Consider the following 18,298-nt stretch of genomic DNA (forward strand, 5'->3'; position numbering starts at 1 on the left):
TTTATATACACTTATTGCCATTCCGTCGGATACACTTCCACTTTCTCTCTTTCTTTCTTTGCTTTTTTACTTTTTCTTTCGCGGACTGTTTTTCTCTTCTTTCGGTTTTCCGGCCTCCGAGTTTTGCACGTCGAAGTTTACTGTCCGTCGTGGTCTATGTGCTGCGTGTAAAATGTACTTTGGTTCCGATTTTTACTCCTTACAAGCACTGCGACGTCGCACTGCTGTTCTTCTCTCGAGTTTTCCCTCAGCAAAAAACTCATACAAATTTGCGCGCACACACGCACACACACCTGAGTTTGATTTGATTCTTTCTTATACACACGTTCGCTCCAGTACATATGCAGGGACTTGTAACAACTCGTTTGTTCATTTGTTATTGCTCCTACACTTTCTAACGGTGAAAACTTTAGAATTTCATTCGACTCGATAATGTCAACTTTTTTGTGTGGTTCGAGAAATGCGAGCGAAGGGGCTAAAGCGTCAATAGTCACACGGGCTGGTGATGGATTCGCACAAATATTTATCAGATTTACAAGTGGATTTTTGTAAAATTAAACTAAGTTTCATATTAAAATTTTTATTCAATGTTTTTGAAATAAAATGAAGCTATTTATAAATTAAGATATTGATATATATGGAATCGATTTTTTTATTAAATAATATAATTTTTAAATTACTGTAAAGTCCTGCGTGTGTATAGCGGCCAACAAAGTTAAAAGTATGCTGTCCGATATTTCTCGACGGCATTGACAAATTAAACCTGTGAGAAAACTCGTAAGGCCCGAGGGGACTTGAAGGTATGGGTAAAGAGAGACTAAGAGTGAGAGAAAAAAATAATTTATTGCAAAAACTGCTAGCAAGTGGCAAAATTTCTCTGCCGCAATCTTGTGACACTAAAACGAGGCAGTCGAAAGATAGAATAAAAGAGAAAGAGAGAAAAAGAAAGAGCACCTAAAAACCCGGTCTTTCTTTGGTAACTAAATAAAAGGACAAACATTGACTTTGATAAATACGTTAGTAATGTTTGTTTTTCAAAACGAACTCTTAATACTGTTCAAATTTTATAAAAACAAACGGATTGTTTTTATTTATAACTCGTGTGATTATTTGCATATGAAACAATGATGATAAAATTAAACTTTATGTTTTAAATATCAGATGTTAAAACCGTACAATTTTCAAGCTTATTTGAACGTAGCTTCAGTTATTACAACATAAAATTTAAACGACCTGACCTACTAAATAATCCTTGTTGCTGTAACATAAATGATATATGCTTAGCGAAGCTACGAAGCTGTACCATAGCAGCAAAAGAGAAAGAGAGGGAGAGAGAGTGAGAGACAAAGAGAAATTCAATGTGGAAAGCTGCAGATTAGGGCTCGAGCTTGCAGCAAGTATAGGTATATAAAGTATACGCAGTGTAGCTCGCGCGGCTGCTGTATTCGCGCGCTGCTCCTGGAATACCTGATTTTTTCGAAAAGTTTGTCCCTCGGGCAAAAGAGTAGTATGTGTGCGCGCGCACGCAAAGATATAACAGGGGTTTCAGCTTAGTAATTCTCAGAGCTTTTTTACCGTATAAATGTAAACCGTCCAGATTTGCAAACATACACGCGTGCGGGAAAAAAGACTTTCCTATGACTTTTTTAAATAAGCACATGAATCTTGCGGTTGGTGTGCGTGTGTGTGTGTGTGTGTGTGTGTGTGTGTGTGTGTGTGTGTGTGTGTGTGTGTGTGTGTGTGTGTGTGTGTTTGTGTGTGTTTGAGCAACTATGAATGTTGAACAATGATGTTGAACTGTTAGTTTTTTTCCACTGATTGAAGAAAGTTTTCGAGCTCGTTTTTGGAGTAATTGCACTTGTTCTGTGAATATTAATGATTTGGCTGCATTCTACGGTCGCTGGATTAAGGAAACGATATCCCAACAAAGTTTAATTTATAGTTTGAAGTTGACTGATTGCGCGTTATGAATATTTGAACTAATGACAGTTAATAGCAGTATTTAATCATTACAAACTTGCCGTCCGCAGTACGTTTTACGCTAGGGCAAATAGGCGAATATTAAACTTTGCCCTCTTGTGAATGTAAATAAAATATACATTTGTCACGTGCTCCATTCATTTCGAATTAGAGGATTGTCTAATACAATCAGAGGTGCAATTACATTCTATGATAGATATGAAAAAATGTCGACTCAAACGGCTTTGAAGCCGCGGTAGCTTGCCAATTTACCGAGTGAAGTGGGGGCGTGACAGGGATTTACGAAAAATTTCACGACTAAGCCGAATTTTCCTGATCTCTATAGGATTTTCGACCGAAACTTCGTGGCTATAATGCTTCACTATTTATTGTACACTTGCTACGTATAAAATGAGTTTTTATCAAAGTTCACTACATGTGTGTATAGAAGTTTTCCAAAATCAACGTATGTATGCCTGCGCGCGAGATAGCATTGGGTTGCGGCAATAGTAGAGTAACTTTTTAGGGTGCATCGCCCTTGTGCAGCAAGAAGCTGATTTCATTTAGAATGGAAAGAGACGCCGCCGCGTGCGCGTGTAAAGGTATATACACAAACATTCACATATGCTGTTTGCCGTAGAACTGCCTATAAAGCTTGAGAGTTATAGTTAACGCGGTTACGTATGACGCGAGAGCGAGCGAGCATCATCAACATTATACGCTACGGTGGTACACTGCTGTTATACCTTCGCTACCACTACGCAGAAAATTCGTAAGGTCTTATTGGGTTTGCAAAACTAGGAAATTTCATTGCACGCTCGCGAGTATATTATTTTATATATGAATGAAGACAGCCTCGAATTTACAAAATGATCTTTCTCGCGAGTTTAGGAGAATTGAATTTGATTGCTGGTCTGTCGGCGGTTGTTGGTCTTAGATTTTAAAACAACCATCATCCATTTGTGCGTTGCTTTTTTCCGTCAAATGTTTCGATATAATGATTTGTATTGCATATCGATATTTTTATTCGAAGTTTGGTCCTACCCTTTTTAAGTTTATTTATATTTGAATGGATAATAATTTTGTATGATTCGCTTGATTCCTAACTTTCATTGTTTCCTTCACCAGAGTTTACTTTACAACAGTCTGCAACTATAAGATCTATATGCAAATAAACGCCCGCGTTGATCTCTCTTAGCTCCCATAAAGCTTCCCACGCGCTTTTGTAGGATACATCGTGATATATGTCAATGGTCAGTTTGGGAAACACGCGAATAGTCTGGCAATAATTCACTTTCAGCTATGTGTTGCATGACTGATCTACGCTCATTGCTCATAAAGATGTGCCCCTCATAATACTCCCGCTCTTTAGCTTGATGTAATAATTCATAGGTGTTATATGTGCCACACTTAGTCTCTCTCTCTCTTTCTCAATTTTTGCTTTCCAACGTGTGTGGAATACTTGCTGAAGATTGCAAGTTTGCGCTAATAAAAGTATCTATGTAACGTAGGTATTAAAAAGATAAAATACAGGTGAATTTGTTCTAGAGGTTAAAAGGGTGCCACCGCCTCCATTGCTCCTAGTACATATAATATTCATAGAAGTTGCGCAAGGGGAATATCAAGCGCTTGATAGAAAAGGATTAGCTTTTTCTGTATTATAGACATCCGCACGTGAGCGCGTTGCGGGCGCAGCTGTGTGTACATGTTCATGTGTGAGTTACAGGCTGATGGGTCACGGATGAGATAACTTGAAATGCCTGCTTGCATAAGATGCGTCTTCACTTTGCCAAGTAAGAGGATTTCTCCCCGAGCTTTGAGCGAGAATATATATGAGAATTTTTACAAATTACCTGCAAAATTTTTGGTTAAAAATGAGCTAAATTATTTTTTCGTTAGACGTTTGTAATAAATATTAGTCATCGCGTTAACAATAAAACATTTAACATTTATTTTTATTACACCCATTTCTGTTGAGAATATTATGATTTTTAGAGAAAAGGGTTACATGTTGACGTTGAAGAATGTTTGACATTGTCGTAACCATTTAAAACGTGTCTCTCATTCTCCCTTTACTTCTTGATATAGAAAATTACATAAAAAACTAGGTACCATTCGTGTAGATAATATTCAAATGATACCGAATGTCCACAATAACGATTTTTATTTATTCACAATTTTTCAGCATTATTTTTTTCAGTTTCTTTGCTAGTTTTATACACAATTCTTCCATTAATATTAATTAAAAAAAATAAGTAGAAACTCTTCATTTTATGAGTGAAATGAGATGAGTCAAATAATTTGATGATGACCTAATGACTAATTAACGTTAAAAAATTGTAACAATTTGTAGGTCCAGTACTCTAATTATTTCCCTAAAATATTGAATTACTAAATTGTGTGTCAAAAGCACTTCTGAGACTCATGTATAATATAAATAATGGTGCATTTTGGAGGTTCCTTCGCGTCGTGCCAAAGATTTTTGAAAATTTTTTTACTTTTTTTACTAAAAAATACTGTTACTAGGAAAATCTGACACTAAGTGCCCTCCGATTCAACGCGTTTGAGGTGAGAATAGGAAAGTTTAAAATTTTCTGTATTTTCGAAGCTGTTACAAGGGTAGCGAAAGAGAGCAAGAAGCTTAAATTTAAGACCAGAAGGAAGGAAAAATGTAAGAGAAGTCGTAAAGAGTGTTGAAGTTTTTATCATTTTTTAGTCACGACGTATGGTTTGAATTTTTCCCACTTCTCTTATACGCGTAAGTATCACTGCTGCCGCTGCACAAAAGTTTCAAATGTCGAATTTTCCATTTTCCTGTGTACGTTTCATAACCTTTGCGCTTTTTCGAGAGACCGAACGACATGGGAAGTTTTGCCGAGATAAAAAAGCATGCGATTTGAATTTATACTTAGTATCGATGAAGGTAAACAAATTCATGGTTTAATGTAAGCATAAGCGAACCTTAAGAATTTTTATTCCCTGCCGGAGAAAATTTTTTCCTTCAAACATCGTGCAAATTTTTAAGCTCGGTATTATCAGCTTTACAATAAAATATAAATATAAGTAGCTGCGAACTTGAATTACATATAAATTAAACAATGATCTGGGATTATTTAATCATTTGTGTTTTAGCATGACATTTGAAACTTTGCTGCAGGCTGTTTTATTCCTTGGGTTGGGCGATTTATATAGGATGTGCACAGTCGCTTCGCTCAGCAGCCGCAGTTTCCTATGCAGCACATGCGCGTGCTGAAAGCTTTATTTGAAAATTTCTCGCGTTACTCGCGCGTTCTGAAAGCCGTGCGCGGGTGCACTTGTGTGTCCGTACATATACAGATATCCACTGTGTAACACTCCTACGCACGCGTGTGTATACGGGTGAATCTTTTATGCGACGTATATACAGAATCGTGCGGCTGCCTATCCCCGTGGCCAGGTACAAGTTATCCCTTTGAGTTTATGTCTAGCGTCAGCCTGCTCCACTCTGCGAAACCCTCGTCGTGTCTGGTATGTGTGGGGGTAGTACGAAAGCTTTCTAGATATTTTCGATTGTTTTGCACTTTCGTGCATACACTATTTCACCCCCTTGGAATGATAAAATTTGAAATAAAATTCAATTAACTTGGCATTTTGGATGTGGATGTCTAACATGAACTTTCATTGAGAATTGTATACTATTTGCCACCAATATTTTTATTTTAAAATTTTCCAAATATTTTTTTCATTTCTTTAAATATCGAGAAAAAAGTATGGATTATTGTAAATATCTTACCAGAATTTCGAGTATTATCTCGTCCGATATCAATGACTTGTCCTAAAATAAAATTGGTCATTTCTGAATCGATGTGCGGAGTCCAAAATCTAACGAATCTTCGTTTACTTATTGATTGGAAGTAGTAACTTGTTCAATGCCAAAAAAGAAAATTCCCATCCAGAAAAATTCAGATTTCTATCTTGCTTCCTTCTTGGTAGAAGGAGTTTGAGATTTATGCATACGAGAATGCAAACATTCGGATGTGGAGTATGAAATATAAGAAATTAGCCATGGGGTTAAGGCTACAACAAAACAAAACACGATGTATGTCCTGGTGTGCAAGCTGTAACAAGAAAAAAAAGACTTGTACATATTCGTAAAGTTCTACACATGTATTTATGTATATATATAGAAATAAAAGCTTAGTATAATGGCAGTCTTTGCACATGCACTGACACACATGTGCAACACAATATCTTTTTTGTCTCTTTCTCGCTTTCTTACTCTAGAAAAAGAGCTATGTGAATGCTTACACCTGCAGGATTTATTTGCCCATGTATGTGCTGCAACATTTATACGTACATGAACAGTTCACACGTATGTGTGTGCGGGGCTTTTTTCAAACTCTCAACTGTTTAAATAGCGCTGAGTAAGAAATACCGCGCTGAGAGATAAGGGCTGCTCTTCTCGTGTCTTTACTCGCCTGCTGCCAGGCAGGCGGATGAACGTAATCGCCCTCACCACGTCTCAACGCAACGTATTATACCTTCCGAGTTTTACCTGCGTGCCTTTCGCTCATACGCCACTGATTTTTGCGATTATTTTGTTGCTGATGTGATGGGAAAAATCGCTTCATTCGTTGAAGCTCAAGAAAAAGATAGAAAATATTCTGTGCTGTTGTTTTTAAAAAGCTTATCGCTGCTTTTATATTTTATAAATATATTATTATTATATGTATTTTATCTGGCATAAGTTTGTAAGAAAATGCGCGTAGGAAAATGATTTATGCTCAGGACGAGTCACGCCGCTGATTTATGCTTAATTGGCTTGTGCGACATATTCGAATTTATGCATGGCTTTATAATTAGCATATTTGAATGCGCATAAGTCACCGCTCCATTCAGTTTCAGAACACGATATTCATTTTTGACCTAGTTTATCTATTTATTTATTTATTATTTTGTTATGAATACTTATCGACCTAACTATGTTTATGAGTCGGTTAAAAAAGTTACACTTCAAAAATTTGTTTCTGTGACACGTATGAACTTAAGCGTAAATATGCTTCAGACTCCACAAATGGGAAACCGAAAAAATTTTCCCGAGATTCTATATAGCTTTGACGGGATGTATATACGAGTAAAATAGCTTCGTACTCACGAAATATACTGTCTTTTGATTTCTGTGTAAAAAATAAAAGGTAATAAACGTCGTTTATTCGTTGACAAATTTTGGAAAAATAACTTTTTTTCAGTGCTGCAAGAGTTTGATTTACAAACGTATTATTTTATTTTATTTCATATTCACCCGCTTTCAAAGCACTTACACACACACATGCGTACGTGGAAATTGTATCCCACTGCTTGAAAAAAAATATTAACAAGAAACCAAGTCAAGCAAGTGTTACTTCTGCTCCAATAAACATAAAAATTTTTGTTTGTTCGCAAAGTTTGCAAAAATTCAAATTTTTGACTCTTTCAAGTGCACTTTTCAAAGCGATAAATCTATAATTTTTATTTAAATATAAACTCAAAATAAAAGTGTTGTACGTTATTTTCTATCGGTATACCGATTCATGTTAGGAAATATGAGCCTAAATATTTACCTTGACAGTGCCGCTAGATGCGCTAGAAGCGAGCAAGCGCTAGGTCTTCAGTGAAGGAAGAAAATCTGTCCATGTCTGGAACAGAAAAAATGATAAAATATTATTTTAACTTTTAGAACATCTTTGATAAAAATTATGTCGTTAAAGGTTCTTGTGGTGTTGCATGATTTGCTCTGAACTGCTTGTAGAGTAAGAAAAAGAAGATTCACGGCATTTTAGTCGATGCATTATTATAGCGAACGATTATTAATCAAAATTTATAACTGTTTGTTTTAACTTAAACTTTTTCCCCGCTATGTAGTTATATAATGTTAATGAAAATCATAATGGATTCCCGAACAGCATAATTTCCAAAATTATCGTTGAAAGTACTTCGGGGCGTAGTAGTATGTACCGTATGTTCGCTTAACTTGCTTTTTCTCTCTACCTATGTACGCCCAGCACCATCACGTAGCGAAATATTTTAATTCCGCTCGTTGGCAAAGTCTTCCGGCTGATACGCTGCTACTGTACAATGGCTGATAAAATTTTATCGATTTTGTGCAAAATTTTCTATCGTGAAAATTAAATTTTACGTCCGCATGGCTCTATGTCTTTGCCTACGCACTTGGGATTATAAATATATTACGTCCATATCAAGTGGAATCGATTGTAATAAGCGTTATAGGTTTTGCGCAATAATACGAGTACCTTCCGGTCTTTTTAATAATGGAATTTAAAATTTTGTAAAAGTAAAAAAAGCGCGAAAGCTTGAATCTCAAGTCTTGAATATCCAACATGTACGAAGAACCGAAAAATTTCAAAATCGTTTACTGTGTCTGGTTTACTATGATGGAATTTTACTTCCTATATTGAAGGAGAGATGTTAGATGATTAATTAATAAAATAATATCAATTATGAAACGTGATAATGTTGAGCTATTAAAATCATAAACATAAAGTAAAAATCCATGCCATTGGAAATTTTGGAAAAGTTTGTTGATTTGGAAATAGTTAATTTAAATGAATAATTGTAGTCTCCCGATAATGTTTTGAAAATTATAAAGTGATATCAGGCACGGTAAACGATTTTGGAAAATGTTTATTCTTCGTTCATGTTGAACGTTCGAAACTCGAAATTCATCCCAAAGCTCCCGTTTCATTTCAATAACTCGATGCACATTTCTGAATAATATCGGATTCATCGTAAGAACGTTTGACTTTTTGAAATTTTTTTATTTCGAATCAAAGCTCACGTGCTTTAATTGAGTTTATCATGAGGCGACCCTGTGTAGACCCGTTGCCATATAGCTGTTACTAGTTCGATTTTAACTCAACCTAACCACACCCAGCGATGCTTACGAATTGACTTCTATTTTGGACACTTGTGAATCGTGACTCTTTCTCTTTCATTTTTATATACGAGCAAGTGGGGCTAACACACCAGCATCATCCTATTTGTTGCAAGTTGCGCGCTCTATAAGAAGAGCGCCGTTTCGCCGGATATACACGCAGAGACGCTGCTCTGTACTACACTAACGAGCGAAAACTGACGTATATGTATGGGTGCCGTTTGCTGCCCACTATAGAACGAGAGTTTGTGACTAGCTGCTCGCATGCAGAAGCAGCAGTAACTTTATATGCTCGTTTTTTAACGATGACTTTCGCTTGCTAGTTAGCCAAAGTTAAGCTCGAGGGGGTAACAAATTATTAAGAAAAGAAATATTTTAGATTTTTTTTCTTTTTTGTACAGTTTTTGTACAGTTACAATCATGACAATGCTGCGTTAGATTGAAATTGATGTGAGCGCCTTGACTTGGCTTCGATCTAAAATAACAGAACGCGTTCCATTGCCGTTAACGTTTCAGTTGAGACGAATCATCGGACAAGATATCATTTTCACGTTCATCCAGCACCTCAGAACAGACAGTTATATTTTATATTATATATTTCCATGTATGCAGGTGTGTATACGTATATACACGGTATATATGTGTTATACATACATAAGTAATTCGAAATCACTTGAGCTCGTAAAACAACATGCAATCGCATCGTTGAAGCGCCGAGACAGCTCAAGCTAACACATAGCTATGTATACACGACTTGCACCGCACTTTTTTCTCCCTTTTCACCATTGTTGAGCTCTACCTTCGCGATAAACATCGCAAAAGATGTATATACTCATAATATATGATGCATAAGCTATTTCACTAAAGCATCGAACGGTTGAATCGCGTGTTAGTCACTCGTTATCTGGCATTTCTTCGTATTATTGTTTTTAACATTTGTATATTGAGGAAGGGTACAAAACATAGAATGGGCAAATACCGGTGAATTTCGATTTACCGGTGCTATCTTTGCTTGCAAAAAAATGTATCTATCTGTATGTAGCAGTGCTTACTGCTTTAAATACTGGTACATTGTAGCACGATATAATTCTATAGTAGACAAAAAGCTCTCGCTGGTGCACGTATACATCTATTCCATCTAGTTTGACACAACACTCGTAATGTAGCATTGGTGCATAGCCAAACGTGATAACTAACGGTTGTTCAGAGATATTGATGACGCTGATGTAAGAAGGTTGAGAGAGTCCACATGATCCAGGCGAGAGATAAACTTTTGTTTCGATCTTTGTACGTACATGCCTTCTATGCCTAGTGACTATCGCGAGCTTTGATACGTAATACTTCATTGATTCCGGTACCATGTAAATGACTTGTTCATTCGATGGAAATTAATTGAATCGATTATTGTGCAGCTTTACCGTGGTTCATTTTTCTTAATTGCATTGCCTGTTTTATTCTCGCACGCTTTTCATTGTTGTTATTCACCATGGAAATGTTGGAAAAAATAATGAAATGTCTTGGTCTTTATCTTTGCGGTTGTTCTTTCAAATTATGTCCTTCATTTTCTGAAAAAACTTCATTTATGACGAAAGAAATAATTTTTGAGTGCAAAAAAAGTCGGTGTCATGGGTCAAGAAAAAGCAGTTTTCTTGTCTCACGAAGAAAAATTTCTTGTCACAAGAAATCACTCTGCATGTGTCAAGAAATTGTGTTCTGGGACGATTCATGGACGAGGAAGCTATTCTTGCCCTATGACACGGACTTTTCTTGTATTTGGAAGATTATTTCTTTCAGCATACTTTATTGTTTAAAGTCAGTATTTTTTCAAAATGCATGGTTATTGCAATTATCAAAAAAATGTGCTAGCTCAGCTCAGAATGATGAAAGAAAAAAGGCTAGAGAGTTTTTTTTACCAAAATAGTCCAAAATTTTAGAAAAATAAATATTCTAAAAGGGCCAGACTTCTTTAGAAGTTTGTTACAATAAAGAGAAATATAAAAGTCAAAATCGAATTCGAGTTTAATCACCTACGTGATCATATTTTCTTTAAAATTTTAACTATTATCGCCTAAATTTTTGCAATTGGCCATGAAAAGACAAAATATCGAGAGTTAAAAAACGAAAATCGAAAAATGTGGTAAAGAGGTCGAAAAAAAGCGAAAATGATATCTTTTTTTGCTATCATCAAGGCAAACTCGAGAAATGTATATGAAATGAGACTGCCTTAGAAAATTTGTTTGAACCGAAGCTATTCAATTCTTCAACTGGCTTTGAAATTCACTTTCAATAAAAATAACGCGAAACTTTCTTTTTCCGCTAGATAGCCACGCAAACCTTCAAGCCTCGGAGTTTGATAAAAAAAGCATGACGCTGCAGTAGCGAGCTTGCGTTCCAACTGTTCATTTAAAAATTTCAATTATCTATTCTCTACGTGTATACGAACGTTTATTGATTGTTTTAGCGTGTACCTTTTATACAAAATTCCCTTGTGCATTAGTAATGCTTTCATGTATAAAGAATTAAGTATCTTTTGCTTGTCACTATTTCTTTGACAAAGTTAGAAAAAAGGAACAGGAAAAAAGAAGCCATTCAACTTGAAATAGATAAACAGACTCATCCCGAAAACTTCTCCACTTTTCTTTCCGAAACTTCGCGTACGTGTTTCTGATGGGCTATAGCGTATGTATACGCGCACTCGATAGTAAGCTCGTGTTGAATATCAGAAGAAAAAATATCCGAATGAATTTGTCCGTCTGGATTCTAAAAAGTGCATCAGTAGCCGAAGTAACAACAACAATAACAACAGTAACCCAAGTAACAAAAGCAACAACAACTGTAATAACAAAAAATTGCGCCGAGAATATGCAGGAGCACACGTTATAGATGATCGTATGCGTAGAGCAGCATGAGCACGGAGTTATAGGTAAACGCCGAGAGGGAATGAATTTCACGCTCGATTGAGCCGTAGATCAGTGTATGAGCAACGTATACAGAATAGTTTGGCGCGAGAGGGGGCATATATAGACAGATTTCCCTAAAGGCCTTCGACGTATAATAGCTTGGTCCGTGCGCAGAGGCAGAGCTTGCGCTTCCCGCTGTATATAGATATATATACAAACTAACCAGTGAGTGAGGAAGAGGAGTTGCCGCTCCTAATATGTATGGTTTGCAAACAGTGTAGACTTAGTCCATACTAATACATCCTGGTATCTCCTCTCTCTCTCCCTCTATCTCTCTCTCTATGTATGCTGCATGCGAAGCCGAGCGTAGAAGGCATTGTTTTGACACGATTTTGCTTTGCATGCGTTGTTGCTTCTACCGATGCTGCTACCAACGCATACACATACATGTAGTTATTGGCATGCCGGCGGTCTTACGTATAATATTTAGGTTAACCTTCTGCGTACACTACTTATATGTTTGTGTGGTTACATCTATCCAGGATACCTAAACGAATTTATACATATATGAGATGAGGTTCGGCGTATTTAGCGTTTACTTGCTCGACCATCAGCTCTCAATTTCATTATTGCTAGTTCAGAAACATTCTACCAAACTTTCATTCTTCGCAGTTATATTTTGACAATAATCATAATTTAATCTTTTGCAGGAAAGGAGAATGTGTAAATTGTTCGTTTATCAAGTGAGTGTAGTGTGTGCGCGAAAAGTGATTCGTAAGTGTAAGTAAGAATAAACAAATAAGAAGTTGAACACCAAACGCAAGTATAGATTGAAACGAAGCAATTGGTAATATTTTTAATAGTTTATATTTTATCGTTCTTTGAAATGGTCTTAAAAATTTGTAGACTTACTTAACTGTGTTATATTAAATTTTTAAGTGAATCTACATTTATATATTTTTTTAACTACAACAACTTTCTTGGCACATCTGACAATTTTCGAATGTGTAGCATCGCCGTTTCCATTCTTCCAGTCTTTCACGGTTGATTCTATACATTCTGCTTTTATGTAAACATGCGCGTGCACGTGTTCAAATTTTTTTTTCTATTGTCGTACGCGCATTTTTTTTTAAATGGAATCGATTTCACCCGTCAATTTCATATACATGATAATAATACACGTCGTATTCCACCGACAAACCTTATCTCATCTCTATCGATTCACGCAAAAAATTCCGGACACGTCGGTAATAATCTTATTCTTTGTCGTCGTCAGTTGGGGAAAACCTTCTATCGTTGCTGAAGTGTGCAAGCTCTATAAGGAAAGAATAAGGCGCAGCACTGTACCCGGTGGAGTAGGAGACAAAAGTAACAGCAAAGAGTGACGAAGGCTCCTGTGCGCTAGTTATGTAAATGAAGGGATTCATTAAACGCCCACAGGAGTTTTATTATTTTTTGTCCTCCTCTTTGCGATGCCCTAGCGACGGACGCCGGACAGACTTGCTGCTCCCTCTGGAATCTTTCTAGGGTATTATGGATATAGCTCGTGAACTACCCATTACTTTACTTTCTTAGGAGGATGAAATTCTGATTTTCTTAACTGATTTGTACGAGCTTGGGATACTAATGGATACGCGAAGACATTCTTCCGATACTTTTTTTTACTATTACGACAAGGATTTAAATCTGAATATTTTTACCATTACAATTCCGAAGCATAATTTGATTTACCTCTTCTACCAATATCTTCAAATCTTTTCCTTTCGCCTTCGAGTCTTATTCAAGAACCGTTTACATTTCTGAGTTTCCCTGCCATTATCGTAAAGTATTTGAGAAACATATATTGAAAAAAATTAAAGGCGAAGATCCATAAGTTGCTAGGCATCCATAAATGACGTTAATTAAGACTCAATTTTAAATAAACTGTTCACAAATAACAAGTTCACATCTAGACAACAAAATTAATTAATTTATAGTAGTTTTCCTTTATAAAATATAACAATTTTTACTACATTACAAAATTTTTGTACTGAAGTATGATAAAGAAAGATAACACCCCATAGTTTCACTCTGGGACATTTTTCAAACCAAAAGAGCAAAAAACTGGGTTTGTATCCGTAGAAAAATATATGGAGAATTGAACATACGTTTTCATATTAGCGAATGTATATGAGAAAAGAATGACTCAATTTTTTTACCAGATTAGGGGATTACGATACCAAATTCCGATTAGAAGAATAGTATCATGCTAAGAATTTAATCGCTTATTTTAATAAGCTTTGCAACTTTGTCAACCTATATAAATAAAGAAGATGAATTAGGAATTTTTTGCTCTACGATAGAGCAGCCTAAAACGATGGTATGAAATTGGTTTCAAATACACTTAAAAGATATTGTTCAAAAGCAACCTAGTGTTTATAAATTAAAAAATAAATTGGGTATACTAATTTGTTACATATTTAAAATAGAATGAGCTATGAAAACTGATTAGTTTCTGACAAGGTTCCCAAAAAAAATTTTAGATTGATGAAATTTCTTGTTAGAAACGTTTATTTGGCTGCGATCCTCAACATTCTTAAATACTCTCGCAAGCTCATCAGAATTCCCAAGCTGTAATCTCTCATACATACACTAAAACTTGCAAGTTTTGTATCGCCCGATTAAAGTATATAACGCACGCGTGTGCCGACACACGTGGGCGCGTATACACATTTACTTTGAGAGATGGAGAACGAGGCGTGTGTGCGATGACGCTCAAACTTTGGAGCAAGTGTATTTCGCGTACAAGCCATCTTTCGAAAGTCCACTTACAACCGACCCCCCGCCCCCTAACCTCCCTCCGATACATCCGACGCACATACAAAGCTCAAACACACCTACATATATATATANATATATATATATATATAGTGTGCCAAACGAGGAAGTCGTGCTCGCCCCCTCCGACATACGTGTGCCATACTCGCGAGTGTGTATAGTAGTAGGTCCGGTTTAATGAAAACCATAAACTTTTGGCAAACGCTAACACGCCGAGAACACATCTTATGTGTATGTATATGTAGTATATACGTGTCTCGATGTATAAGTGTGTACGAGTACACTAGTGAAAACCAAGGTAATATGGCCGCCTGTAAGCGCGTGTATAAGTTCCTTCGTTTTCGCTTGTAGTATAGTTCGGGTGCCCTCACCGTATCGAGCTAAAACTTCCCATTACGTCCAGCAGAGAGTCGATACTTTGTTCGTTTCATTAGTTACGTGCGATATTGTGTTGGCTTATTTTGTGGTTTTATCGGCATTTAACTTTTTTTTAGTTCCTTTTCCCATTTACAGACTATCCTATTTCCCACGAGCGCCCAAGGCTATAGCACGCAAAATTTTCACGTTTTGAATCAATAGACTCGTTATATTCGTTCATTCAACAAGAGAGACTTTCAAGTTACTCACCTGAGAATTGATTAAGCTCTAATAATTTTTCCCCGACCCTCGTGGAGCTCAGGCAACTTCGTGCACTCTTTTTTTTTTTATATTATAGTGTGTTAGGACCCGTCTAGGGGTATTCACACTTGCTTTATTGCATTTGTGTTACAGTTATTTACAGATAGAATTACATGCGATTATATATAGTGTATAAAATTAGAATTAGGCCGGTGTGAAAATTATTATTATTACATTTTTTTTCTTGTTTTACAAAAGGTATGGTGGGAGGAGAGGGTGAAAGTGAATTGCGTTGTGAGATGAGTGAGAGTGCAAGTATGGCTTAAACAGAGATGTGGCATCGAGTCAGAAAGGCGAAGACCGCTTTGCAGGCCGGGATGTTTGGCCCTGCAATCAGGCTCTCGATGTTGAAGGGAGCATAGATGCCAAGGCCGGCAAGGTCTTTTATTAAGATGCTTCTCGGCTGATTGTAGTCCTCGCATCTCCATAGAATATGGTTTAGGCTTTCCTCCGGGAAGCCGCAAGCACACCCGGGGTCGGAGATGATGCTTCGTGCACTCGTTTGCGTAATATCGGTTCGATAAAGTGAATAACAGAGACGATGAGTTTGGTCAATTTCGTTTCAATGCAGCGCGCTGTTCTTACGGATATATATGGTAAAATCTGCTGATTAGTTCATGTTTTACCCGTGAAAAAAATTATCTTGTTTATGAAACAGTGTTTCGATCTCTATGAGAAATTCGCAAACGTGTCTTTAATAATACTGCATAGTTCGACATGATTCAAATCGTACAGCACATCGAAATTAACGATTTAATGTATTTTTTCATTTTTAATTTACTTTTTACATAATGAATATTATCCGATAAAAATAAAAGACGATACCTCCAATTTTGTGTTGGATCTTGGTTTCGAAAAAAAAAATATATAAAAATCACAGATTGTGTTGAAATTTACTGCAGCTATAGTAGCATGCTATTGTGAAGATTCAATTGTGTTCTTCATCAATATTGATTTGTAGGGTCCTGAAATCTTCCGGAAAGTACCTTTTTCTAAGTGGAGCAAAATTTGGAATAGATATTTAATAGCCAGAGCAAAATAAAGAAACTCCAAGATAAGAATAATACATACAGCCAGTAGATTCAATAAGTTTCGATTTATTAATACTTGATCGATAACTTATGGCCCAAAAACTGTGCACGCAGTCAATATGGGTTTGTAAAAGTGTGGACCGTATCGTAATAGTAGAAGAAAGCTAATTATTTCGCGAGCAAAGATGTAATTGCACGTAAAATCCACCAGTGACAGCCATATATGTTGAGGCGGACCCTAAAGACCCCCGTGCTCGAGCCTTTGAAGACGATGTCGACAAAGAAAGAAGATGTCTTATAACATAGTATATTGTGTCGTATAAATTCCCACCTTGTAATTGATTGCAATGGGTACTAGGATTTAAGAATAAGAATTTCGAAATCGTTATTAAAGTCGGTTCATGCGATGTTTATCACACGATGGAATCTTAGACGTCATAGGTAGTATTATATATTAATTTTTGAAAGTCCGTGGATGCCATCACATGTATATGTAAAACGTAAGCCACAAAGATTTGCATCGAAATCAGTCGTATCACAACACCGAATTTACCATAACGTCACGCGGGTGCAAGTATGTTTCCGTCGCGCGCACCCGTTAGGCGCGTTTTGCTGTTGCCAATTTCTATTGCAATGTGTGCCCGTCGCAGTTTAGCAGATATCATAATTTCACGCTCGCAGTGCCGTTGCATATATGTATATATACAAGTATCCATAACGCGTATATGTACGTAAAACGAGTGACGGTTCTCACAGTCAAAAGTCGATAGTTGATGCGAGCTGTATGTCCATGGTCAGGCGTAGTGCATCTGACATTATTCTATGATGGATTTACTTAATCTCAAATTCGATGAGTCCGCTTCATGTTTGTGCGCGATTTGTCCGTTTTAGGTGCTCAGAGAATATTAGATATATACGAGAATTTATTTTGCACACCTGACGACGAATAATCGCATGATATACCTCATTGGAGCGAAAATGCTTCATTCCTTTGAATAATCATCAGTTATTTTAATGTTCACATACACAACAGTCATTATGGGTTTAGAGATATCGATACAGGACTTAATTAGCGGATAGAGGTCTCTTAAACGATTATAACGAATTGAAAAAGGAGTAAATGGAAATACCAATAACACGCGATATGACCTAGCTGAGCTATTTCGTGGGTCATAGGTGGGGATCGCGAGTGAGAGAAGGGGAAAAAGTCGATTTTGTCCGAAAACTAAATATCGGTTGGCTGCAATAAGCCATGATCCATATTATCATTGGCATTAGAGGCAAGAGGTGTGCGGTAGAGACATGACAAAAGCTCGTATAACGATCTCGAATATTAGTTATCGTATACCTATCTACTGAACAGTATGAGCTATACAATTATCCGCCAGCCGCCCAAGCGGCAAGCACCACACGTGTACATGCGCGCGTACACATATACCCGAGTGCACGTATATTTTACAACTGCGACTATATTATTGAATAATAATTTCGCGGAGTATCGACCCGGGGCCGGAGTAAAATTTTATTTTTCGACTAATGCGCGTTGTTCGTGTATTTTCAATACATAATGTATCATTCGCGTCGGGATGGCTATATGGAGAGGGTTTGCGCTCTGAAAATAGACGAGGAAGAGACAGTGACAGTATTAAGCTCGGCAAATGTGTATATTGGGTTACTTTGCACACTTACATACACACACAACAATGGCTGACCTATAATCCAATAGGTCGTGATTATGCGGAAAGAAGCGAAAATTAATATCATTTGGCCGGATTTTCGATTCAATCCACAGACATATCACAACTGAAGTAAAGGCTGAGTAATTATTGATAACGTGTTACGAAGCAGATGTCTGTTGCTACTGCCGCTGCTGCTGTTGTTAAATTATTTTGCACTGGGTGACACTCGTGTAACGTGTCACTTGCGTATCTCGCTAATTTAGTTGGACCCGCGATTGAATGCGCAACGTCTATCTCATATTCACTTTTAGAGCTTCATCGATA

At 36.7% G+C, this 18,298-nt stretch overlaps 1 protein-coding gene across 1 annotated transcript in view; it reads right to left on the reverse strand.

The window, feature by feature from the left end:
* The window catches only part of LOC106651818 (protein vein), a 189,406-nt gene that overhangs the window by 7,783 nt on the left and 163,325 nt on the right, over window positions 1–18,298 (reverse strand). Inside the window, exons 6-7 of the mRNA XM_023460076.1 lie at window positions 7,539–7,613; window positions 5,732–6,056 (exon numbers count right to left, since the gene is read on the reverse strand). Of these exons, the coding sequence (XP_023315844.1) occupies window positions 7,561–7,613 (53 nt within the window). The 3' untranslated portion in view covers window positions 5,732–6,056; window positions 7,539–7,560. The remainder of the gene's footprint in view (window positions 1–5,731; window positions 6,057–7,538; window positions 7,614–18,298) is intronic.

The sequence above is a fragment of the Trichogramma pretiosum genome, unplaced genomic scaffold, assembly GCF_000599845.2.
Source record: "Trichogramma pretiosum strain Unisexual culture from Peru unplaced genomic scaffold, Tpre_2.0 scaffold42, whole genome shotgun sequence".
NCBI classification, from domain to species: domain Eukaryota; kingdom Metazoa; phylum Arthropoda; class Insecta; order Hymenoptera; family Trichogrammatidae; genus Trichogramma; species Trichogramma pretiosum.